General features: G+C 36.7%; 1 protein-coding gene across 1 annotated transcript; it reads right to left on the bottom strand.

The window, feature by feature from the left end:
- Window positions 1-584: 584 nt before the first annotated feature.
- LOC133516371 (UDP-glycosyltransferase UGT5-like) lies at window positions 585-23192 on the bottom strand. Its single transcript, XM_061849279.1, has 4 exons — window positions 21349-23192; window positions 6684-6906; window positions 5536-5755; window positions 585-3269 (listed from the first exon to the last, which is right to left on the bottom strand). The coding sequence occupies exons 1-4, from the start codon at window positions 22237-22239 to the stop codon at window positions 2984-2986; spliced, it is 1620 nt and encodes a 539-aa protein (XP_061705263.1). The 5' UTR covers window positions 22240-23192; the 3' UTR covers window positions 585-2983.
- Between the last annotated feature and the right edge of the window lie 560 nt (window positions 23193-23752).

Genomic DNA, 23752 nt, shown 5'->3' with positions numbered 1-23752 from the left:
AAATCTTGGGATTAGTTGTCAAGCGGACCCGAGGTTCCCATGAGTCATGGGAAAATGCCGAGACAACGCGAGGAAGAACATTATATGAGCTTCAAAAGTGATGTGGTGCATTGCCCATCGACGTGGCCGGGCAGGTTCGGGTTGCAGTGAGCATTATTAATTATTACTTACAGACAGATAGTAGATTTCCTATTTAAATGATATAACACGATCTGTGACATGTGGTCGATTAACTCCGGGTAGAAATGGTATCCGCCCGAAGTAACAATTAATTTCACATTTAAATCGCGGTTTTTATAGCCGTGAATCAGAGCAGATTGTAAATCCTCCTTCATTTGGCTCAAGCGGCACGGCAAGGTGAAACCGTGAAATTGTTTGCGAATGGCCTGTTTGAGCAAATTGTTGCCCTTTATGTTTACTGAAGAATCATTAAAATCTAAGCGAGAAAACATCGGAATTTACCGGCTTTTCCTTTCCGTGTTTGATGTTTTATAAATGAATACAGCTTTCAATGTATTTGCTTCACATTGCAGGTAGGTATAGGCTATCTGTGTAATGGGTTTGATTCGTTGAAATATATTAAGTATGCGTGGTGCATATTTTACAGCGTCAGATATAATTATTTAGTTTAAGCACTAGGGCGTGGCATATTGAAAATATTTGAATTTACCGATTTATAATGCCTAAACCGTGGTCTTAGAAAAATGAAATCTACTGAAGTCGGTAGAACATTAGTTTAGGATAAAGGAGAGGAGTCATCAAACAAAATTCTTGATTTACGTAATAAATAGCAAAATGTTCTTAAGTAACAAAAGTCAGATGTGCACAACTTGCTTCAATAAAGAGGTGAGTTGAGCACGGGTATGGGGTAAGTTGAGCAAGGAAAATATACACGGTACCCGTGAGCATTGCGAGAGATTTTTACAGTATATTCCTGATCATATTTAAATACTAAAATGTCCTATAAACTTTTTTTGGAATTCGCCTAATTTCAGGATTAAAGACACAAAAAAAAAAAACATCTTTTTATCGTTACTTAATACAAATCGCTTTTATGATGGCGATGTTGCCACTATGGGACCTAGTCCAAATATCCTTATCGATAGATGTCAAAAAGTGACAAGTAACACTTTGTAAAAAATAGGTTTTATATCAATAAAGTTCTGATTCTTTTTGAGTCACAGTTTTTTTTTTGTGAAATTGATCTTAACTGATATTTTAGTTTTTTCCTTCTTTTGGCATTAGAAATGCCGGGTTAAAATCTCTCGGGTACCTCGTAGACACCGTGTATATGGAAAAAGCTAAACTTTATAACATAATTTTGGAAAGTTGTTCGAGTAACAAATTTCTGCATATGAATGTTTATTAATATATTACTACTAAAAAATATACTTTATAGCGTACATTTTTCATAAATAACAAAAAACACCAGCTACATAGTATTCAATAATAAATTCCATTCATCCACTAGCCCCATCATACCATGAATTGGAAAACTATTAGCACCCTGTTTTCTAAGAATAAAAATTCTAATATAATTAACAAGAGTTGTGTTAAATTTGGTGTTTTAAATCAATAAACACATAAATGAAGTAAGGACTAAATGTACCTATTACGTATGTACCTGTAGCATTTGTTCTATTTAGGAGATCTAGGAGAAAGTATACTTAACCTCAATGTTTTGACTTATAAGGGCAAAATTTTTTTATCATTTCTCTCACCATCTCGTGCATCGCACATAAGAACTTGCGATGGGTCAACATGTTCATCTTCAGCATTCCTATCTGCTCAATATGTCCTGCTCTACCCTATTATTAAACTAGTATACGTATGTACTAAAAGTGGAAAGTAGTGAGCTCATCCAGCTAAGCTAAAGGTCGAAAAAACACTAAAATATTATTTTGATTCAAATACCTTACGTCTGGGTAGACATATTGAGCAGTCGGGTAAATTGAATAATTAAAAAATTCTGAAATTAAAAAATAATCTCTTAAATTAAAAGGGATGGTTCCAAAATAACCGATGCGATCATAATAATGATCATATCATCATAAGGCCTTTAGCATCTTGACAGTAGATTTATGCAGCGTTTGTAGCATTTGAAGCCTATCAACGAAACTGAATTAAAACGTTAAGGGCCTATTTCACAATGTCCAAGTAAAGTCCTGAATAAGCTACTTGCCACTTATCTGACGAATAAAGTCATCTTTGGCGTTTCACAATCTTCAAATAAGCTGGGAGATTTAGTGCTAATTATGGCAGGAACTTTTATCTGGTGGTTAATTTATTTGTAAATTAGCTATCTAAGTAATACTTTACTTTGACATCGTAAAACAGGCCCTAAATAGACCAACGTGTATGTCAAATAAATTAGTTATAAGCTATTTGTAGTATCGGTTATTTTTCATACAAATTTCATTAAACGTGAAAATACACAAATCAGAGTTTGTCTCGAGTTTTATCTACAATCGAGGCATAGGCAATATATCACGAAACAGCGGCTTTTCAGTTGGTAACGATACGATACGATATCTCGTGTGAAACTTTTGTATAGAACTTGGAAATTATGATTTGTTACATGTTTTATCGTTCCATGATGTTTTTATTGCTTTCGAGCTCGCAACTTGGTTGCTGAAAGGGTTCTTTTTATCATAAATAGACTGTTATAACACGTTCACGGACAATCCGTCGAGGGACGTAAATGGAGTCCCTCGTGATATGGCACCATGTTTGTCATGTATGTCATATATCATGTATGCCATGGCCGATGATTTTTACTTAGACAAAACCGCAGTCCCGTCAATAGACGGTGAGTTTTCCTAGGATTATGCAGCTGCAGTTGTCATCCAGACGTCACCCTTTAATTTATCATGATTGCTATATAAATGGCAAATTCAGGAGCATACGAAACAAAGCACCTCCGTTTACACATATTTATTATACTCACTGGATTTTTTTCAAACTAGATTTCTAAAATACAGACTTAGATTTTCTTGACCTTGTCACTGTGTGCGAATATCCTTACTGAACGTATTACATACTTAACTGTTACTACAACCATTAGCACAGACACTAATAGCGCTCCTAACAAAAATGTGAATAGTTCTAGTTCGTAGTAGTCGGCCCAGCCCATGCCGGCCGCAGGCGTCTTCAGATGGCGCGCGCCACCGTGCCGCAACACGTGCTCCGTCCACCACACCGCGCGCTCCAGTGCAGACATCGGCTGGTCGTACATTAGATCTCGTAGTTTCACCATGTTTTTACGATAGCTGAAACCATAATTGTAAAATATTGTTGTAGATGTCGGCGGCCGATTGTAAGATCAGGCAGATCGTAATGTTTCTGTGTAATATTTTGGCGGTAATTAGGTAGTTATTCTGTGGTATAGTTAAACGATAGTTAGGATGTTAGTTAGATTGCAAACTGCCTAGAAATAGGAGCCCCACGTAGGTAGCGGAACTCCGTCGTTTCAAAAAAACGAGACTAAGATTTTCACGTTTCACGATATGATTCCTAGAATTTAACGATCTGCCTGATCTTATGATCGGCAGCAGACATAGATACTGATCTTTTTAAAAACACACAATTATTCAAAGGCTTAGTAGAACTATTTATAATGTTCACCTTTGCATGTCTTACTTTGAACTGACCTTTGAATCCACCTATTTTTTTACAGGTCAATACACTTCTGACATTGAAAAATAATAACCAATGTAACAACTAGTATCTATGTTTCAATAAGCAGGTACAGTCAGTATGTATATTCTAAACTTTTTGTGTCTGTTTGATTGTGAAGAGCATGTTAATTGTGTGTGTTAATTTTTTGTGTTAGTACCTACAGGTCTGGTATACACGTGTATATCATACTTAGTTTTATTTTCTTTCATGTTACATATATATGGATTTTTTTGGCATTTGCTGCAGCAATGCAGTCGGCAGTAAGTCACGCTGCAATATTACAACATGATGCCAGCTTAAATAAATCATTAATAAAACATATATCATTTAGTGTTGTTTTTAAGGTAAGCTGCTAGTGATGTTAAAATAAGATACAAACAAAAAAGATCAAATTTTGAAGTTTCATTAATAAGCTTCGGAGTTTTTATCGCACGGTAAGACGTTAGCGAGCTGTGGAGTCGACATTAGTAATAAAGTTCAACTCATATTCATATGGAGGAAATGAAAATGATGATTCGTTGTAAATGAGTATTCATTTATAGGATTAGTGATTATAATTTTATAATCAAGGAAAAGAAATTTGACGATTTTATAAACAATCTTTTAATTTTATCTTTGAGTACATCAATATTAAGAATAAGAGAAAACAAAAAAAAAATGTTTTGATCATATTATCAGAACATTTCTGTAATTTGTAATTTTTTCTGTAATTTGGTAATATTGCCAAATTACAGAAAAAAACAACTCGTGTTTTAAAAAAGAATATAAAATACATTTATATATATATACATAAATTAATTAATGGAAAAATGGCCATTTCTCTTGTTTGTAATACTTATACTAAAAGACAAAATTAAAGCATCGTCAAGATTCTTGAACTTGATTATAAAATTAAAATCAGACAATAAAATCAAAATTGAGTATGAGTATGAATACGAGTTGAATTTTATTGCTAATTACGAATCCATAGCTTGCTAACGTCTTACCGTGAATTAACAACTCCGATGCCTGCTCATTAATTATAATATTTTAATTATTTGTTGTTTTGTTTTTTTTTATATGGAGCTTATCCGAAATAAATACTTTTTTATTAATATAATTGTAAATGCAGGCGAGTTGCACAGGCCTTACTAACAGGTTAAGCTCATCATAACCTCTATTTAAACCTTATGAATTTGAATTCATTGATTATTTAAATAGAGCCTTCTCAGTTTATAAAAATAAATAATACCTATTACATAAATCCGGACTTATACCTTGTTCCAAGTAAAAATAGCACAACTATCCGAATACATTTTTTGTTAAAAAAATACTATGAACAACATGTTTTGAGATTGGGAGCTAACGAAGTACTCAGAAAGATAGCGACAAACTTTTTGAGCATTATTGAATTGGAAAGCTTGCTATACATATGATATTATTACATTTACAGTACATATGGTGCGATTTTGCCGCACTAGTGGGGTAATTTGGCACTTTACGTGCCTATGTCGAAAATTTAAAGGGTCAGATGTACTGTAAAACCTTTGTAAGATACACGTGCGAATAAGTAGGTAATTTAGAATTCGTGTCGATTTACGGCACTCCCTTCAGTCGTGTTCTAATTTATCGCCACGCGTTCCTATTTTCCGCACTAGTAGGTATTGTAAATAACTAATTTAATTTACAGTTCATATACTTTACCGCACTTAATGCGGTCATTAGCACTTTAAAACTGTTAAACGTTGTACGAGACACGTGCGAATAGGTAATTCGGAACTCGTGTCGAATTAAAACACTTCCTTCGATCGTATTTTAATTTATCGCCACTTTCCAACAAATTTCCTACTTTTCTTCGTATCGTAATGTACTATTTACCTCGCATCTCCAATAACCCTTTTAATGGCGTGTCCCAACTTTTCTTTATCGAGCGTTCGTATATCCAGCTGTATCCCCACCCCGTGGTGGACGCACTGCTCAACATTGTACCACTGGTCGGCTATGAACGGGACACCGATTACTGACACGGCTGCTGTGATCGCCTCGTCCGTTGACTGTAGACCACCTTGGGTTATGAACAATTTAATATTTGGGTGATCTGCAAAAGTAAAGTTTTTTTTTAGGTGTGAAGTATACATTTTAAGACTATGTACAGTCACATTAGACATATCATACCGTTTGTGGACGACGTCCCTTTTTAGAACGTATTTACATTTTATACTTTTTTTTAATTTTTGAATTCTATTGTTTTATTGTTAATTTGTGTTCTTTTTTATATTCTGTTAATGTGCATTCTTCTTCTTGTTTCCATCGAATACAGGACTATCAATGATCCAGCGTACTTATAGATCATTCATGACGATGTGTGCCTTACCTAGTAATGCCATGTCATTAAAGGTTAGATTTGACAAATCTGCGCGTCATCGACATTCGAATCGAATTGACAAACAAATTAGCTTGAACCCTAAATGGCTCTACAAATAAAGTCTGTGACTGTACTCTATCAATATCATCATTAAACTCAATTGCCATGTAGACCCCTCAAAATAATCTACAAAACTGACAGCGCCCGTTCTTAAACAATCAGCCAACAGAACACATTGGACCCGGGTACGACCTTAAACTACGTCCAAAAGAAAGGATGGGCATTGTGAATATCAACTCGTTTGTGTGGTAGGGCACAGCACAGCGGATGTCTTTCCAGAGAGAGCAGAGCCCAACTGGGGAAGTACTTCCACCTTACAGAAACTGCGGCCAAATAAGACTAGACCCTACTCATAGTCTTGTGTTCCTGTCGGTGAGTAAGGTTGCCAGAGCTCAACGAGGGTGCGGAGTGTTAGGGTCGGCAACACGCATGTAACTACTCTGGAGTTGCAAACGTACATAGGCTACGGAGACTGCTTACCATCAGGCCGGACATATGCTTGTTTGCCACCGACGTAGTATAAAAAAAAAAACAATGCTGTCACATTGAAACGTCAACAATTTAGTGTATCATAGATATTATAGATTATCTTTTTACTTACGAAGTAAGTCTGACTGCGGCAGCCATTTAAATATTCTTATATTCTGACTGCGTCCAGGTAGCTCATCTTCATTCCACTTCCAGAGCACATCATAAGGAAGTTTAGAAAACACTTTGATAAAAGTTTGTATCTTTTCTGGAGGAAGCCTGGAGGGATCCACATTTGTACCAAAACTCATGTAAATCACGCCATGCTTTGAGGAATCGAGATAAGATTGTAGATCCTTCAAAGAGAGAAATGTATGTAAACGCTTTATTTTACAAACACATAAAAACTGAATGTTAACAATGTACAAAGGCGAACTTAAGCCTAAGCCTATAAGGGCTCTCTTCCAGTTAACCTTTGAGCAATTGAGGGTAAAAAATAAGATAAAAAAACAAACACTATGTATGTATGTATATACCATGTACAATCAGCAAAACTATACCACAGCGTTCGCTTAGCACTCATGGATACAAGAATGTATGCAAGGGTGCTAAGCGAATAGATTTGTTGACTGTACATAAAGTAAATTAGTAGAAATATATTAGTAGTTAGTTGTCAATATGCAGTTTCAAGTAAATAACTTAAGACGTTATTCGAGTTTTAGGTACTTTCATTTTCACTTTCATTTTCTTCTCCACCGGGAAACCGCATGAACATAAATTCAAACTTAAAGCAAAGTCAATCATAATAGAAGAAATTAGAAGAAATTAAAAGTTACGGAGACTTTTACAAGGTTCAGAATAAGCCCCATTTTAGTAAAATAGGTACCATCGCAACTTTTACATTTCAAAATCAAATTTAAATTCAAGATCTTGTCATCATTATACAATCCAAAAAAAATAAAACTAACGAGCCCAAACTAGACCATCTTTTACATGCTACTAGGGAGCTCTAGCGAAAATCTTTTTTGCCTCTTTCTAACTTTCGCTGTAAATATTAATGAAGTCTACAATACCATACGAACCCTTACTTAACTGGCAGGCATTTAGTAACATTTAATTTTATGTTGGGAACAGAATAAAGAAAGAATGAAAATGGTCTCAAAAAATAAGAAGGGGTTTAAAAACAGTACCTTGTCAGAGAGATAAAATTGTTAATTGTTATTCCCTGGTGGAGCGGGCCTGCTGGAATTACTATGATCTTATTGTTTTTTTTTTTCTCACAAATTAAGTCAGTCACTGTCCAGTCACAACAAAACGGAATGCATAAGGCAGAAAGTCTATAGGGACTGATATTTCAACTTAAAAAGAAATGAAAGCTTAGGCACGTTTTATCGGCCATGTATTTTTTCATAAGTAAAGGAGAATGGGCAATTTGTCCCATGGATGTATACTGTTGAGACATATCTCGTTTGAAAGGGTTTACTCTTAGCATTATTTTATTGTATGACACCAACTTTGGATAACGTGCAGGGACTGAGCAATAAAAAAAAAAGAGTGGCGAATATAAACTGTTGTTTTACAAAGTACTTGTTATGTAGCCGGTTGTTAGGTGTTTTGTATGAAAGAATATGAGAAATTCTAGATTTCTGTTTACCACTACTTACGTTTAAGTACGTACAGGGCTGGAATTAGTTGATATAACATATGCTTGAATTAAAAATACTGCTATTAAACACTGAAACTTGCTTGTATACTCAAGCCATATATATCATTTAAAAGACATTTTTATAAGGTATTTTAATATATATATACTTGCACTCAAATGCTTGCAGGGGCGGTAATAAAACGAGTTTTTTCGTTAATTAATTGTGGTAAATGCCGCTTTGTTTGTTCTACCTAGCACTAGATGGAGCCTTGGTAGCAGTTTGGGTAATTTTTACTATTGGTATATACAATTGAGTCATATCCTATTTGGAAGGTCTTCAATTAAGCATTAATTACTTATATGACACCAAAGACCGAAAGTGTCCAGGGAAGATGATATTAATAATTTTGATCCTGCGCTGCGACGTAAACTGGAACTAAAAAATGACATTCATATAGAGTTACTTTTGTAACCATTTACATCACTTTGCATGCCTGAAATATAATGAAAAAGTAATTTATATATTTTTTTAAATTATTACCGCTCAATAAATGGCACTAAACTACTTAATTATGATTTTTCAAATCCTCTCTAGTACTGACATCTTGCGTGCAATAGGAGAACCGAATGAGCGGCAAATGCTGGATCCGTATAGTCGCTTATAAACGCTAAAAAATGTCACCGAAGAATAAGTTTGTTTAATTCGGAACTTTGACAATAAAACGAGTGGTTACCTTGAACTAGTAAGTTTCGTCTATTTATCTCTCTTGCTCTTACATATTCGAGTGATAAAGGTAGAAAAAGCATTACATTTTTTAAAGTTCGCGTTATGTCCCGCTAGAAACGTTATATAAACTTATTATTAAACATGAAATAAGATTCCTAAGCAATAAGTAGGTAAGTAAATGTATTTATGGAGTAGTTGGAGTACCATAATTAGCAGCAAGAAAATAAATCTAAGTTTATATGTTACGATAAAATAAATCGTAAAAAGGTACTATGTACATACTTGTTATGTCTCTCTGCAGGAAAATTGTGTAAAAGTGAAATATTTGAGATTGCGTCGCGGTTCAAAGCAACGTTTCCTTCGTTTGCCATATGAAGCAGGATTAAATTGTGTAGTTTTAAGTTCTCATGTAAGTGAATTGTCAAATTCTTAGTGAGAATAAAGAATCTTAAACCTAAAATTAACGCAGTGAATACATTACAAGCATCAGCGACTCTTAACTGCTTGCCAAGCTAAGAGAGTAGCTGTATTTCGTTCCATTATATATACATATGAAATAAAAACTTTTGAATACATTTAACACCTTTATTTCATATAAATTGAAAAATATCTGACGGCATACATTTTCTTCACGGTCGCACAAATATTAGCAGGATGAGTCGACAAGTTAATTTAAAGCAAGCATTGGTGAATAGGTGCATCCAGATCCAGATAAGAGAATGCATGGTTATTGCGCCAATCTCGGACCATTTGCGATTGGTTTGCTAAGGGCACCGCTAGCTGGTGCGGATGCACAGAGAACTTATACATACCTTATTAAATAAAAACTTTTGAATACATTTAACATCTTTATTTCATATAAATTGAAAAATAAGTGACGGCATAGATTTTCTTCACGGTCGCACAAATATTATCAGGACGAGTCGACAAGTTACTTTAAAGCAAGCATTGGTGAATAGGTGCATCCAGATCCAGATAAAGGAATGCATGGTTATTGCGCCAATCTCGGACCATTTGCGATTAGTTTGCTAGCTGGAGCGGGCTAACGAAAAACAGTAACTGGCGACGCAAGCTGGCGCGGACGCGTGCGACGAATTTTACCTACAAAGGCACCCGCGCGCGTGCACCCGCTCCGTGCACTCGCGCCAGCTAGCAAACGCCCTTAACCTTTTGAACGCCAAGAATACCTTAAGGCGTCGTAACTAGCTATGCTCAAAGCGTCATAAATACATTATAGCTGATATAGCCGCTGTCAGAGTAACCTTCACACTTTCAAGTAAGGTTTAGGGCATCGGGCGTCCGCAACGTCGCGCGTGTGCATGCAGCGGGCGTGCGGCTTACAGTATGAGCAACGCTAACTGGCGCGGACGCGTGCGACTGATTTTACTTACAAAGGCACCTGCGCGTGTTTGCCCGCTCCGTGCACTAGCGCCAGCTAGCAAACGCCCTTAACCTTTTGAACGTCAAGAACACCTAAAGGCGCCGTCACTAGACATGATTTAAGGGCCATGAACACATTAATGATTATAGCTGTTATAATCGCTGTCAAAGTCCCTATTGTAATACTCATGCACTTTCAAGCTCACTTGCGCCCGTGACCTTGGCATGTGAGTAACGTTTTTGTTATGGCGTTCAAAGGGTAAAATATCAATGTCGTAATGCGTCGCTAGCGCGTTATTTTCGAATCGCACCCGTGCTCCCGTGTTGGACTGCACACGCGGTGTACACTTCTTGTTATTGTAACCGTTTGTGCGCCTAGATAACACAAGTACACATACACAACTCGCAAAATGCTCGCGTGCTCTTGTTTATATGTAAAGTACGTCTTCTAGGGCCGCGGATTGGACCCACGCGACCGGCGGGGCGGTGAGCGGCATACATTGGTCGCAATGCAAGCTGTAAAGCTAGTACAGTGTATGAGGGACGCGCGGCTTTCTCTCACCACATCTTTAGGTGTTCTTGCCGTTCAAAAGGCTAAAAGCACCTAATGAGGTGGCTTTACATTAGCTAGATGCCGGCCCACACGCCGATCCGGTGTGCAGGCTAAGGAAATCGCTATGTAGGCCAATTCGAAAGTGCAACTGACATTAAACCAATTTTAGAATAATATTGGAATGATACCAGTTAGCTGTCATTCGTGCGTTCATTTCGCACTTATACGCATGTATTTGTGCGAGCGAGACGCCCGCAACTAACTGATATGATTCCAATATTACTCTAATATCGGTGTGCACGCCCCTTTTTATTCATAAGCAAGGTAAGATTGAATCACTATAGAAGGCAGCGAAGAGGCCGGCAATGGAACTGGTAGCGTTTGATGGAGACAGTTTTCTGTCAAATGCAAGTTCAAATTGGCCTGACTGTCTCACTCGCACACCGGAGTAGCGTTTCATATAAGCGTACTTTGTTATATCCAATCGACCCGCTCTATTCAGTAGGTTTCATTATCTCGATCCATCAGTTAAGTAACCATCTCTTCAATCTGGTGGATCGAGATGGTGGATCCTACTGGACAGATGGAACCTATGGATAGAAAAACGTTATGCTCAACAACTTGGTAGCAGAAGCGATGTGATTTTTTAAAATCGCGACTGTGTCATTGACATAATATATCTGAGGACGGGCCTTACGGGCAATAAGAATGGGGCCAGTACAGCGGTGTTACGCACACGAGTTTGAGCCAATCGTGCAGTCTAACGCCACAAGTACCACAACGTGATTGGTTGATGAGTTCGCATTACGCACGCGATTGATCGCATCTAGTTGCGTTAGACAGCACGATTGGCTCGAATTTGTGAATGACACAACTGAACTAGCACTATCGTTATTGCCCCTAAGGTCGGTCCTTAGATATATGGTAAGCGTCAGGATGGCGGTGGACCTCAGCGAATTTCAAAGAAATATTTATAAACATATTGTACCTTCTGTGTACCTCAGTGTACCTTTAATAGAAACCAGTGTACCTTTCCCCAAAACGAGATATTTTACAAAACGGTCCACCCGCCAACCTGACGTCAGGATGGCGGGTGGACCTATGAAATCTTGCATTATACCGCACTAAAAGTATGCAGTTATATTGTGCATGAGCTTAGCCTAGCTTGTTTTGGGGAAAGGTACACCGGTTTCTATTTCTATTTACAGAGGTACACTGAAGGTACAGTCACCATCATATATATCGGAGCGGCCAAGGTACCCACGAATATCTGAACATGCCTCTACTGTCAAGAGGTTAGAGTGCGTGTTTAGAGATCTTTGAGCACCTCGGCCACTCCGATATATCTGATGGCGACTGTACCATATAACTGCATACTTTTAGTGCAGGCTTTATTGCGGTATAATGCAAGATTTCATAGGTCCAACCGCAATCCTGACGTCAGAATGGCGGGTGGACTTTTTCTTAAATATCTCGTTTTGGGTTAGGTACACAGAAGGTACAGTATGTTTATAAATACTTACTGCTATGGCGCAGCGACCCGAAGTGGATCTTGGCCTCCGACACCGAATACCGCCATGCTTCTCTGTCCAAAACCGTTTCCATTTAGTCGAAGGTCTTTTTGCATTTCGTCTCTCCAGCGGGACCTACCTAGGACGTCTAGACGGTCTTCGGCCATTTGGAACTTCAGAGTACGCCCTCCAGGCTGCACGATCCTCACCCATCTGGACTACGTGCCCGAGTCATCGGAGTCTGGCAGCTGGCAGCGCGAAAAATCCTAGGACTCACACGTGGAGAGGATGGAACCTGGAGACTCCACAGGAATCAGGAGATTGAAGATCTGGTGTCCGAGCCGAACGTCATTGGATGTTTATAAATATTTCTTTGAAATTCGCTGAGGTCCACCCGCCATCTAGACGCCAGATGTCAATGCCGAGTGCGACCGCCCTTAAAGCGGTGTATTATCTCTAGTCTCTCCAATATGTTCTCCTGGTGGGTCCACGGGGTTTATTTTAAGTGTTATCATAAACAGTGTTCACCAGCGGGTCTACGGGTACCTAATTATTTTTACCATGGGCCGACCATGAACATGATTCTATTTTTAAAACGTAACCCGCGTAGCTACTTCAGTCTTAGGCGGTATATACTCTACACCACGTTCACAAAAGATTGATATTTTAGGTAAAAACTCACATTTCGCTATATTTGTCCATAGTAAATACTAATTCAAAAACTGTACGGTAGGGCCTAAAATCTTCTGTGATAGTAATGTAGAAATAAATACTGTTGACAGGCGGTCAACGGTATTTAGTACAATAATTACACTGAAACAATTCGTATAGAATACAGAACCTATGAATAATATATATCTAGAGAATCTAACTTTAATGCAATAATATAATTGAACAAAAGAAATACATTAGTACGAGTAGTACGATCAACCTATATGTCTATTTTTAATAGTCTTAATGTTCGTGTATCGGTTCTGTATTCTATGGCCATTAATTATGCTTTATTTTTCAACTTTCTTTGACTACACACAAGTACACATTATATTTGCTTTTTTCTTGAACTTTATCTTGCCCATGTTCGATTCTTCTTATGTCAATGCATCCTCATTATTTCCGTATGGTTTCTGAAAATACAATAACAGTTTTTGTATTGTTTTCTAATACCTATGTTTGAAGTCGGTTTCCTATTTTTAAGAGAAGTTTTTTTTTCATGTAAGTACCTTTTTTTTCAAGTGGGGTAAATTAGAGCAGATGGGATACCTATCGACAATTATGTCAATAAACAGTTTTACGTTCCATCAAGAATTGAGAGGTTGCCTCAATTCCTCATGGAACCCATGATGTAAGCTAGACCTTTACACAAATATTCCTTAAACCTCGTTAAGCAAGTAGCTTCTTTACAAACATAACAAAGAAGACAAATCGTCTAGCGTGAAATACGCATCGTTAAAGAGTTCTTTTCTGGTCCTGATCAGAAGTTCCACTTCTTCAAATAGCACTTTTTTGAATGGCAATGCCTGGTCTGTTGATGAAACTAAAAAACACCTATAAGATTTGGGGAGTTCCCTTAATTCCTCGTGGTTTTGTTAAAAATAGGACCATCTTGGAACTATACACCCACTTTCAAACGATAACTAATTTTCAACATTGGTTCAGAAATGACGAAGATCTTACATAACATATATACAAAAAAAAAAGTTTTTGAAGTCGGTTAAAAAGTAGTAACTTTACAATACTTCCTTTTACTAAGAAGGGATAACTACTACAATTTGCTTACTAAGTAAGTACTTACTTACTATTAGTATCAGATTGGAGTCGACTCGAGAGTCGATAAAATGGGCGTCGCTACCCTTTCCGGGTGGGGGGGATTTCACCGCATGAAAAAGAGACACATATAGTGAGTTCTTAGTGTTCTACCAAACTACATATATAAAGGAGTCAAATTAATTTAATTCTAAAGGTGCGACGTAATGGCCTGAAGCCCGCTCTTAGCATACCTAGTTATACTATTTGATGGATATTGGTGTCAATTTATAATACGTTTAATTATTCATTGTCTTTACCTAATTATCTTTACCTTTTGCCGACCGGTTTGGCCTAGTGGGTAGTGACCCTGCCTATAAAGCCGATGGTCCCGAGTTTGAATCACGTAAGGGCATTTCTTTGTGTGATGAATACAGATATTTGTTCCTAAGGCATGCGTGTTTTCTATGTATATACGTAAATATATATTTATCTAAATAAGTATGTTTAACGTCGCCTAGTACCCATAGTACAAGCTTTGATTAGTTTGGGGCCAATCTGTGTAAGATTGTCCCTACATATTTATTTATTTATTACCTAACGTAACCTACATTAGGTAATGAAAGCATTTTATTTTTGTAAGGGTAACAGTTTTGTTGGGATATAAAAACTAATACTTTTACCAGCATTTTCACTTTATATTCATGTATTCGAAACCTATACATTTATGACATTAACTTTTGCAAGACGATAAGATTTTTTATTCACAATAACTTGTCCGTATTCGAACTTTCTGGCTACCCGGCTAGCCGTGGCTGTGTACCCGGATTTTATACTCTGAAACTGGAACTAGTGACAGATAAGAGTCGATTGATGTTTTTTTAAAGATACTTATACTTAAATAGAATTACTTACCTATGTTTAATTAAAAGAAAGACTACTTATACATAATAATCCTTACAGTTTTAACCTATTTAACCTACCTACCTACCTACTTTTAATAGTAGCAGTTCGGTTCACTTCGTAGAAATACCTGTTCTAAGAATAATGAAAAAGAAAGAAGAGTAATAAAAATAAAGAATCTGGAAGTCGTTGAGGTGTTCCGTTCTTCATCAGCAATTCTACTTCAACAAATGTCACTTTATTGAGTAAAAATGCTTGTAATATTGATGAAAATCCTAAAATGACTATATGTATGCCTATCCTATACAATATGAGAAGCTCCTTCGGTTTCTCGTAGAACCTATCATCAGAACTGGACCTTGACACAAATGTTCCTTAAAAGCCTTACATGCTATAAACGAAATAAAATAAAAAAAACGCCTAAGGTAAAATACTTGTCGTTGAAGAGTTCCATTTCAGCAGTATCAGCATAGTTTCAGTAATATCAGCAGTTTCACTTCATCAAATGTCACTTGTTCAAATAAAAAAAACTTGATATGTTGACGAAAATCCTCAATTCCTCCCAATTGTGAATTCAAATCGATTTAAAATCCTCAATTCCTCATTGAATCCATCATCATAACTGGACCTTGACACAAATGTTTCCTAAGAACCTAGCTTGCTACAAACTTAACAAAGAATAAGAATCGCGCGCGTTGAAGAGTTCCGTTCTGGTCAATATCACTAACTTGTTTAAATAAAAATGCTTGATATGTTGACGAGAATCCAAACATTACTGTATGTATTGTATGCCTATAAGATTTGAGGAATTTCTTCGATTTCTCATGGAACCCATCCTCAGAACTAGACCTTATGACACAAATGTCTTCAAGAACTTTACTTGCTACAAAATAAACAAATAAAACATATCGCGCGCGAATTGGCGAGTTCCATTTTGGCCAGCATCAGCTGTTGCATTTCGTCAAATGTCACATTTTAATAAAAATGCTTGATATGTAAATAAAAATCCAGAAATTATAAGATGTCAGGAGTTCCCTCGATTATTTATGAAACCCATCATCAGAACTGAACATTGATATAAATACACCTTAAGAACGTTACTCGCTACAAGCTTAATAAAGAATACAAAACGCGTGCGTTGAAAAGTTCCGTTCTGGACAACATCAGCAGTTCCACTTGATCAAATATAACTTTTTTTAAATAAAACACCTAGAGATATTGATGAAAAAAAAACTATATGTATTTCTATAAGGTTTGAGGTGTCCATCATCAGACCTAGACACTAGACACTGGTGTCTAGCACAGATATTTCTTAAGAACCTTACTTTCTACAAACTTAAAAGTTCCGAGGAATTGTTCGGATTAATCTCTGCCGCCTCTTTCCGTCACCGCTTTACGCTACATCATTTATATCTTCACCACTTAGATGGTTGGCAATCCTCAACTGTGCATTTCTCTAGAAACTTCCTGCCTCATACAGCTAAACTATGAAATGATCTGTCGCATGCGGTATTTCCGGCCCAATACGATCTTTAAAACTTTAAGGAAAGAGCGTATTCCTATCTTAAATGCCGGCACCGCACTTACAATCCCTATGGTGTAACAGATGTCCATGGCCAGCGGTAATTGCTTACCATCAGTTGATTCGTCTGCTAGTTTGCCTCTTATATCACAACAAACAAAAAAAGAATAAAATCTCACGCGTTGAAGAGTTCCGTTTTAGTCAACATCACTAGTTCCACTTCATCAAATGCCACTAATGTGAATAAAAAAAGCTAAAGATATTGATGAAAATCCAAAATTACTATATACCTATAAAAATTGAGGAGAATGAGGAGTTCCGTCGCTTTCTCATGAAACACATCATCAGAACTGTACTTCGACAAAAATGTTTCTTGAGAACCTTACTCGCTACAAACTTAACAACGAAGAAAAATTGCGCGCGTTGGAGTTCCGTTTTGGTCAACATCAGTAGTTCCACATCATCAAATGTCACTTTTGTGAATAAAACTTGATAATATGTTGATGAAAATCCAATAAGTACTATATGTATACCTATAACATTTAAGAAATTCCCTCGATTCTTCATGGGACCCATCATCAGACCTTTACCTTGACACGAATGTTCCTAAAAACCTTAGTACTTAAAACTTACTTGCTACAAACTTAACTAATAAAACAAATCGCGCGCGAGTTGGCGAGTTCCATTCTGGTCAACATCAGCTGTTACACTTAGTCAAATGACAATTTTTTAATAAAAATGCTTGATATGTAAATAAAATCCCAGAAATTATTACATGTATGCCTATAAGATTTTAGGAATTCCCTCGATTCTTCATAAAACCCATCATCAGAACTGTACTTTGACAAAAATGTTTCTTAAGAACCTTACTTGGTACAAACTTAACGAAGAAAAATTGCACGCGTTGGAGTTCCGTTCTGGTCAACATCAGTAGTTCCACATCATCAAATGTCACTTTTGTGAATAAAAGTTGATAATATGTTGATGAAAATCCAATAAGTACTACATATATGCCTATAGCATTTAAGAAATTCCCTCGATTCTTCATGGGACCCATCATCAGACCTTTACCTTGACACAAATGTTCCTAAAAACCTTAATACTTAAAACTTACTTGCTACAAACTTAACTAATAAAACAAATCGCGCGCGAGTTGGCGAGTTCCATTCTGGTCAACATCAGCTGTTACTTTTAGTCAAATGACACTTTTTTAATAATAATGCTTGATATGTGAATAAAATCCCAGAAATTATTACATGTATGCCTAAAAGATTTTAGGAATTCCCTCGATTCTTCATGAAACCCATCATCAGAACTGGACATTGATGTATTAAGTACACCTTAAGAACCTTACTCACTACAAGCTTAATAAAGAATACAAAACGTGTGCGTTGAAAAGTTCCGTTCTGGAACACATCAGCAGTTCCACTTGATTAAATGTAGCTTTTTTTTAATAAAACGCCCAAAGTTATTGATGTAAATCCAAAAAAAACTATATGTATTTCTATAAGGTTTGAGGTATCTATCAGACCTGGATCTAGGCACAGATGTTTCTTAACAACCTTACTTTCTACAAACTTATCAGGACAAATCTATTACGGCGAGTGTTCCATCGAATTGCTCGGATTAATCCTTGCCGCCTCTTTTCGTCATCGCTCTACGCTACAACATTTTTATTTTCACCACTTAGATGGTTGGCAGTCCTCAACTGTGCATTTCTCTAGAAACTTCCTGCCTCATACAGCTAAACTATGAAATGATCTGTCGCCTGCGGTATTTCCGGACCAATACAACATTTAAAACTTTAAGAAAACAGCGTATTCCAATCTTAAAGGCCAGCACCGAACTTACAACCCCTATGGTTTAGCAGGTGTCCATGGGCGGCGGTAATCGCTTACCATCAGGTGTGACGTCTGCTCGTTTGCCTCTTATATCATAAAAAAAAAACAAAGAAGAAAAATCTCGCGCGTTCAATAGTTCCGTTTTGGTCAACATCAGTAGTTCCACTTCATTACATGCCACTAGTGGGAATGAAAAAGCTTAAGGTATTGATGAAAATCCAAAATGACTATATGCCTATAAGATTTGAGGTGTTCCCTCGCTTCCTCATGGAACCCATCGTCAGACCTTTACCTTGACACAAAGGTTCCTAAAAACCTTGGTACTTGAAACTTACTCGCTACAAACTTAACAAAGAAGACAAATCACGCGCGTGGAAGAGTTCCGTTTCTGATCAACATCAGCAGTTCCACTTCACCAAATGTACTTACTTACCACCCATTTATTTGAAACAGTACCTAGGTACTCCATTTTGATGCCGCCAGCTTGAAACTTCAATGGCCTCAGTGTCCGATGAACAACTTAAAAATGCTGAAAGTAATAACAATTATAATAAGTTGGGGAGTAGCGACCTTACACACCCGAGTGTTCCTGGGGAGTTCTATTACCGGACATACAATAATAATAACAATAAATAAATATTATAGGGACATTCTTACACAAATTGACTGAGTCCCACGGCAAGCCGAGAAGGCTTGTTTTGTGGGTACTCATACAACGACATAATGATATACAAATACTTAAATACATAGAAAACATCCATGACTCAGGAACAAATATCTGTGCTCATCACACAAATAAATGCCCTTACCGGGATTCAAACCCAGGATCATCGACTTACTAGGCCAAACCGGTCGTGAAAAAAAGAAAAATATGTCAAAAGAAAATGCGATTTGGAAACGTTATTCGCCACTTAATATACATCTGGTTCACAGCATTTATTTGGTGCTGATATAATGCCTGCAATATTACCCGAGTACATTAAAATATGAATAAATTATCATAAATTCAAAAGATGGTCCCAATAACAGTTCATTTTTACATGGAAAAATGGCTTTCATGTAAAATGTTTGTCAGCCATATTTTTGGAAGTATAGTACAATCATTAACTTAGAAATATAGGTAACATTTCACGAATAAAAATACGGTAACACATATTTTTAATTATTTTTTTAACTTATCCTACGCAAAATAGAATTGGAGAAACTGACATAGGGACTATCATTCGACACGACACGTATAGTAAAGTATGAATTCGCTCTAAGTCCCCTTACATAGACAGTGGGAAGTAAAATAATTCTTGTTCTGAAAACAATAAAATGTAAAATGATTAGGTAGGACAATCCAAACCTTTAAGGTCGCGTAGATCAGAAGTAGATATGAATTTGTTCGACAATACGATAGGAAACTTTTCAGCATTTACATTGGCGCATTTTTTTCTGGAATACTATCTAAATTGCACTTTGTATATATGCTACATTTTTTATATAATTTGGAGCCTTTATTTTCCATGGAGTCGAACGCTATATAGCAGCTATACGAGAAAAAATAATACTTTTATCTTACCTACCCCAGGAATAGTGAAGATCATCAAGGAGCATACTCTCTGAGATCAATGGAATGGAGTGCCTTTCGATTGGAGAAAATTATAGCGTATTAGAAATATACTATTTTGTAATTACAATGTTCAATATTTTAAATTGCGTGTTTTGACAATTATTGTTGACAATATTACATTCAGTCATCTTGACATAACTTTAGAAATCCATAAACTAGTCTATACTTTTTAAAATGATGGAGTAAGACTGACGAGATTACCGCTATGTATAAATGTTTTACGTCAAGTAGAATTTTGCTTTAGAGCGACATCTGGCGTTGAGTAGAAAAGTTAAGGCGTAATTAACTACAATTAATTAACTCATTTAATGGTTTTATTTTGGTCCCTGCAACGATTTGACCCCAGTTATATTATACGAAAAATAGCTTATAAAAATACTTTTCACATGATATACATGGCATTTGTATACACTCTTATTTCGCTGTGTATCAAGTAATTTTTAGAATGACGATTTTTTTAAACTGTACATTGTGTCCCTTTAAATACTTTATCATTGGTGTTGATACAAAAAACATAAAGCATTTTTTATATTCTTTCGAATAAAATACGCTAAACCTTTTTTAATCCCGCGTATAAGGAAATATAACTGCTTATATGCGCAACTTCTTTTTTTATATAGCTCGGTCCCTGCAAGTAGTCCAAGGTTGGTGCCATACAATAAAATAATACTACAATTAAGAGCTTAAAAACGACATATGTCTCAACAGTATACATCCATGGGACACTCCCCATACAAAAGTGCCCATTGTCCTTTTACCAACTGCCTTACAGTTTTTATTAATTAACTTATTAATAAAAACTGTAAGGCAATTAACTTATTGTCGCTCATTACTTAATTTTTTTTGTAGTTTTTTTTCTGTCTACTTAATTATGCTACGGCTATAAACAAGAGTTGGCACCAAAAAAACTGTTATATTTTGGCACATGTTACATTTGACAGATATTTGGGGATGAATTGAGAAGTAGGTGTCAGTTGCATAGTTTCGGATAAGATCACGCATCAAAACTTTCGAGGCCCTCAAAAAGCGCAAATACGGGAGTCTCGACACCAACTACAACTTTGTTGCATTTGGAGTCGAGACTCTTGGTCCATGGGGCCACGCAGCACAGGGCCTATACCGGTAATTGGCGAAACGGCTGGTGGATGGGACCGGGGATAAAAGAGCTGACAGCTTCCTCGCCCAACGCTGGAGCATAGCGATCCAGCGAGGAAGACATGCTGCCAGCATCCTCGGCACCATGCCACGGGGGCCCATTTTAGATTTAGATTTATAGTAGTTTTAGTTTAGTTAATTGTAGTTTGTTTATATAATTTGAATTATTGTAAATGCATTTTTTTTATAAACTGTATAGTTACCTGGGGTAGATTTCTTTTAGGCTTTTGGTGTATTCCTCCCATGTAAACTATGTTTGGTGGCACGGGGCGATTAGCACTCCACACAGGATGTTCATTTAATAAAAGCAAATCCACTCTTTTCAACAATTTGTCCATTCTCGTATCATTAATTCTAAAATGCTTGTTTAACATATTTTTCACAAGCGGGTTAAATTTCTCACCCAACCTGATAATTCTCCAAGTTGCATAAAGCTGCTGTGCTTTCTCCCAAATCGTCAAGTTATATGTTCGCTTGCGTAGTGCCAGTGGATATAGAAAAGGATGTGACGGTGCGCCGAAAGCTTCTAACTGTCCAGCGATGGCACCAAATGAGCTGACTTGGATTACAGGAACATTCAGTACTTCGACAATTGCCAAAGCCGAAAAAGCACAGGCTTCTATCATCAACAGGTCAAACTTCTGAGTTCCGTTGATAATATCTTTCATTTCCGCAGTATTCAATTGAATATCAACAACAGCCATCAATGCTTCTAAAATAATTTCCGTTTGTAGCACAATATCGTCTGTCATTTGATTGTGTCTCATGCTGAAATATTTTTTCCACGCCCCGTAAGATATGTCGTGAACGTCTATTTCCGTGAGGTTTTCTGGAGACTCATTTCTGGGAAAAGCTGGATTGGGAGTAATAATAGTCAATTTATGTCCACGTTTAGCAAGCTCCTGAGTGATAGGTCGAAAAACAATTTGATGGCTGATTGAAGGCACTGGAAACCACGCTAAAATTCTTGCAGATTCGTTTACTGCTAAAAATGAAAAAAATAAACCGATATAGAATACTGTTCTAAACATGATAACGGCTTGAGAAATACTGTCAATTTGAAATTGTATACATTGTGTATTTAAATGATTCATGGTCGCGAGCAACCAGTGAATTTTTATTTGCCTTCAATAGTTCCAATGTCAAGGACGTTCATTCATGATTTTTGTTTTAAAGAGACGCCAAATTAGTAGCTACTGATAATTGTTACTCGATCCAAACTTTTCCACATGTTGGCGACTTAAAAGTGCCTGCACTCCTTAACTGAAATCATTTTCTAATCATCCAAGTGATGTGTCGGCAGTTTTAAAACAAAGTTTTGTATCTCCTGTCTTTCTAAAAATTGGAGGAATCTGGTAAATTATTAAGGCTTTTTTAGATTCTAATAACAGGTTATATCATCTGTCGTTGTCAAAAGTGACATTTATGGTTGATGAAATGTCCCTTACATGTTACCTGTTATCATAATCAGAATAAGCCGCCATAATTTAATTCATCTGAGCAGGATACGGCTGGATAGATACTCGTAGCCTGGAAAACTCATAATCACTGACCGCATGGCAAGGAAGTGAAGAGATGGACGTAAGGCCACGCGTTCAGCGGATAGAATAATGTCTGAGACAAAAGCCACATTGAAGGCTAGCATGCACTGGGCCCAAGATAGAGCGGCTTGGAGAGAACTGGTAAAGAGTGTCCACGGTCGTCACGCCCCTTAGCCATGAGAATACGACAAGGAAAAAGAAGAAGAATTTAATTCAAGGATTCGTACGTATCACCGGGCATGGTGAGTACGATTGATATTTATGACTCATAATAAGTAAATTGATTGCCACGTTTTGGTCATTTGACTATATCGTGATTAATACTTACCTACTTATCAACTTACATAATAATTATACATGTAACGCTAGTTAAAAATGACAACATTGGAACTTTGATCAATTATCATTCTCTTGTGAGTTGATGGTATGCTCTCTATTAGGTAACATTTTATTTACACCTTCCTACATGAAGCAAAAACGAACGCATGCTTAATATTTTATCAAGTAATGTTTTAAAACTTTAAATATGCGAATCTGGATCTTTTAAAATTGTTAAGTTTATTTACTCTAAGTATGTCTAATTATTAATTATTTGCTTGAGTTGTCTTAATGTTTCGACAGCTTTTTCTGCAAATTGCTACAGTGGTTTTATAATGCCTCGGGGCTCGTTCCTCATTCTAGGCTCTAGCGGCATATTGGGTCTTAAGAGGGAGGGAGGGAAGGGCACGTGATCATCCATACAAAAAGAAAGAGATGAATTTCCAATATGACTTGAAACTTCGGTAGCCGTCTAACTAAGAAGTGTAACGTTCTTACGGTAGATGTCGCTAGGGTCCCCTAGACTCATATGGTGGAAAATTTCCTGCCTATGGATGAGGTCTTGGTAGCTCAGATGGCAGAGTGCTGGAGTATCGATCCAGAAGCCGTGAGTTCAAGTCTCACCCAAGACGGTAATTTTTCCACTTTTAAATGTATTCTAAGCTTAATAGCATCGTTCGCAGACGTTTCTGCTTGTTAAAAATTAATTTAGTATGGGTAGCACATCGTTACTGGTGAATTTCCAATA

The sequence above is a fragment of the Cydia pomonella genome, chromosome 3 (assembly GCF_033807575.1).
Source record: "Cydia pomonella isolate Wapato2018A chromosome 3, ilCydPomo1, whole genome shotgun sequence".
Lineage (NCBI taxonomy): Eukaryota > Metazoa > Arthropoda > Insecta > Lepidoptera > Tortricidae > Cydia > Cydia pomonella.
Note: the sequence above shows the minus strand (reverse complement) of the source record. Positions and strands in the feature narration are given on the sequence as shown.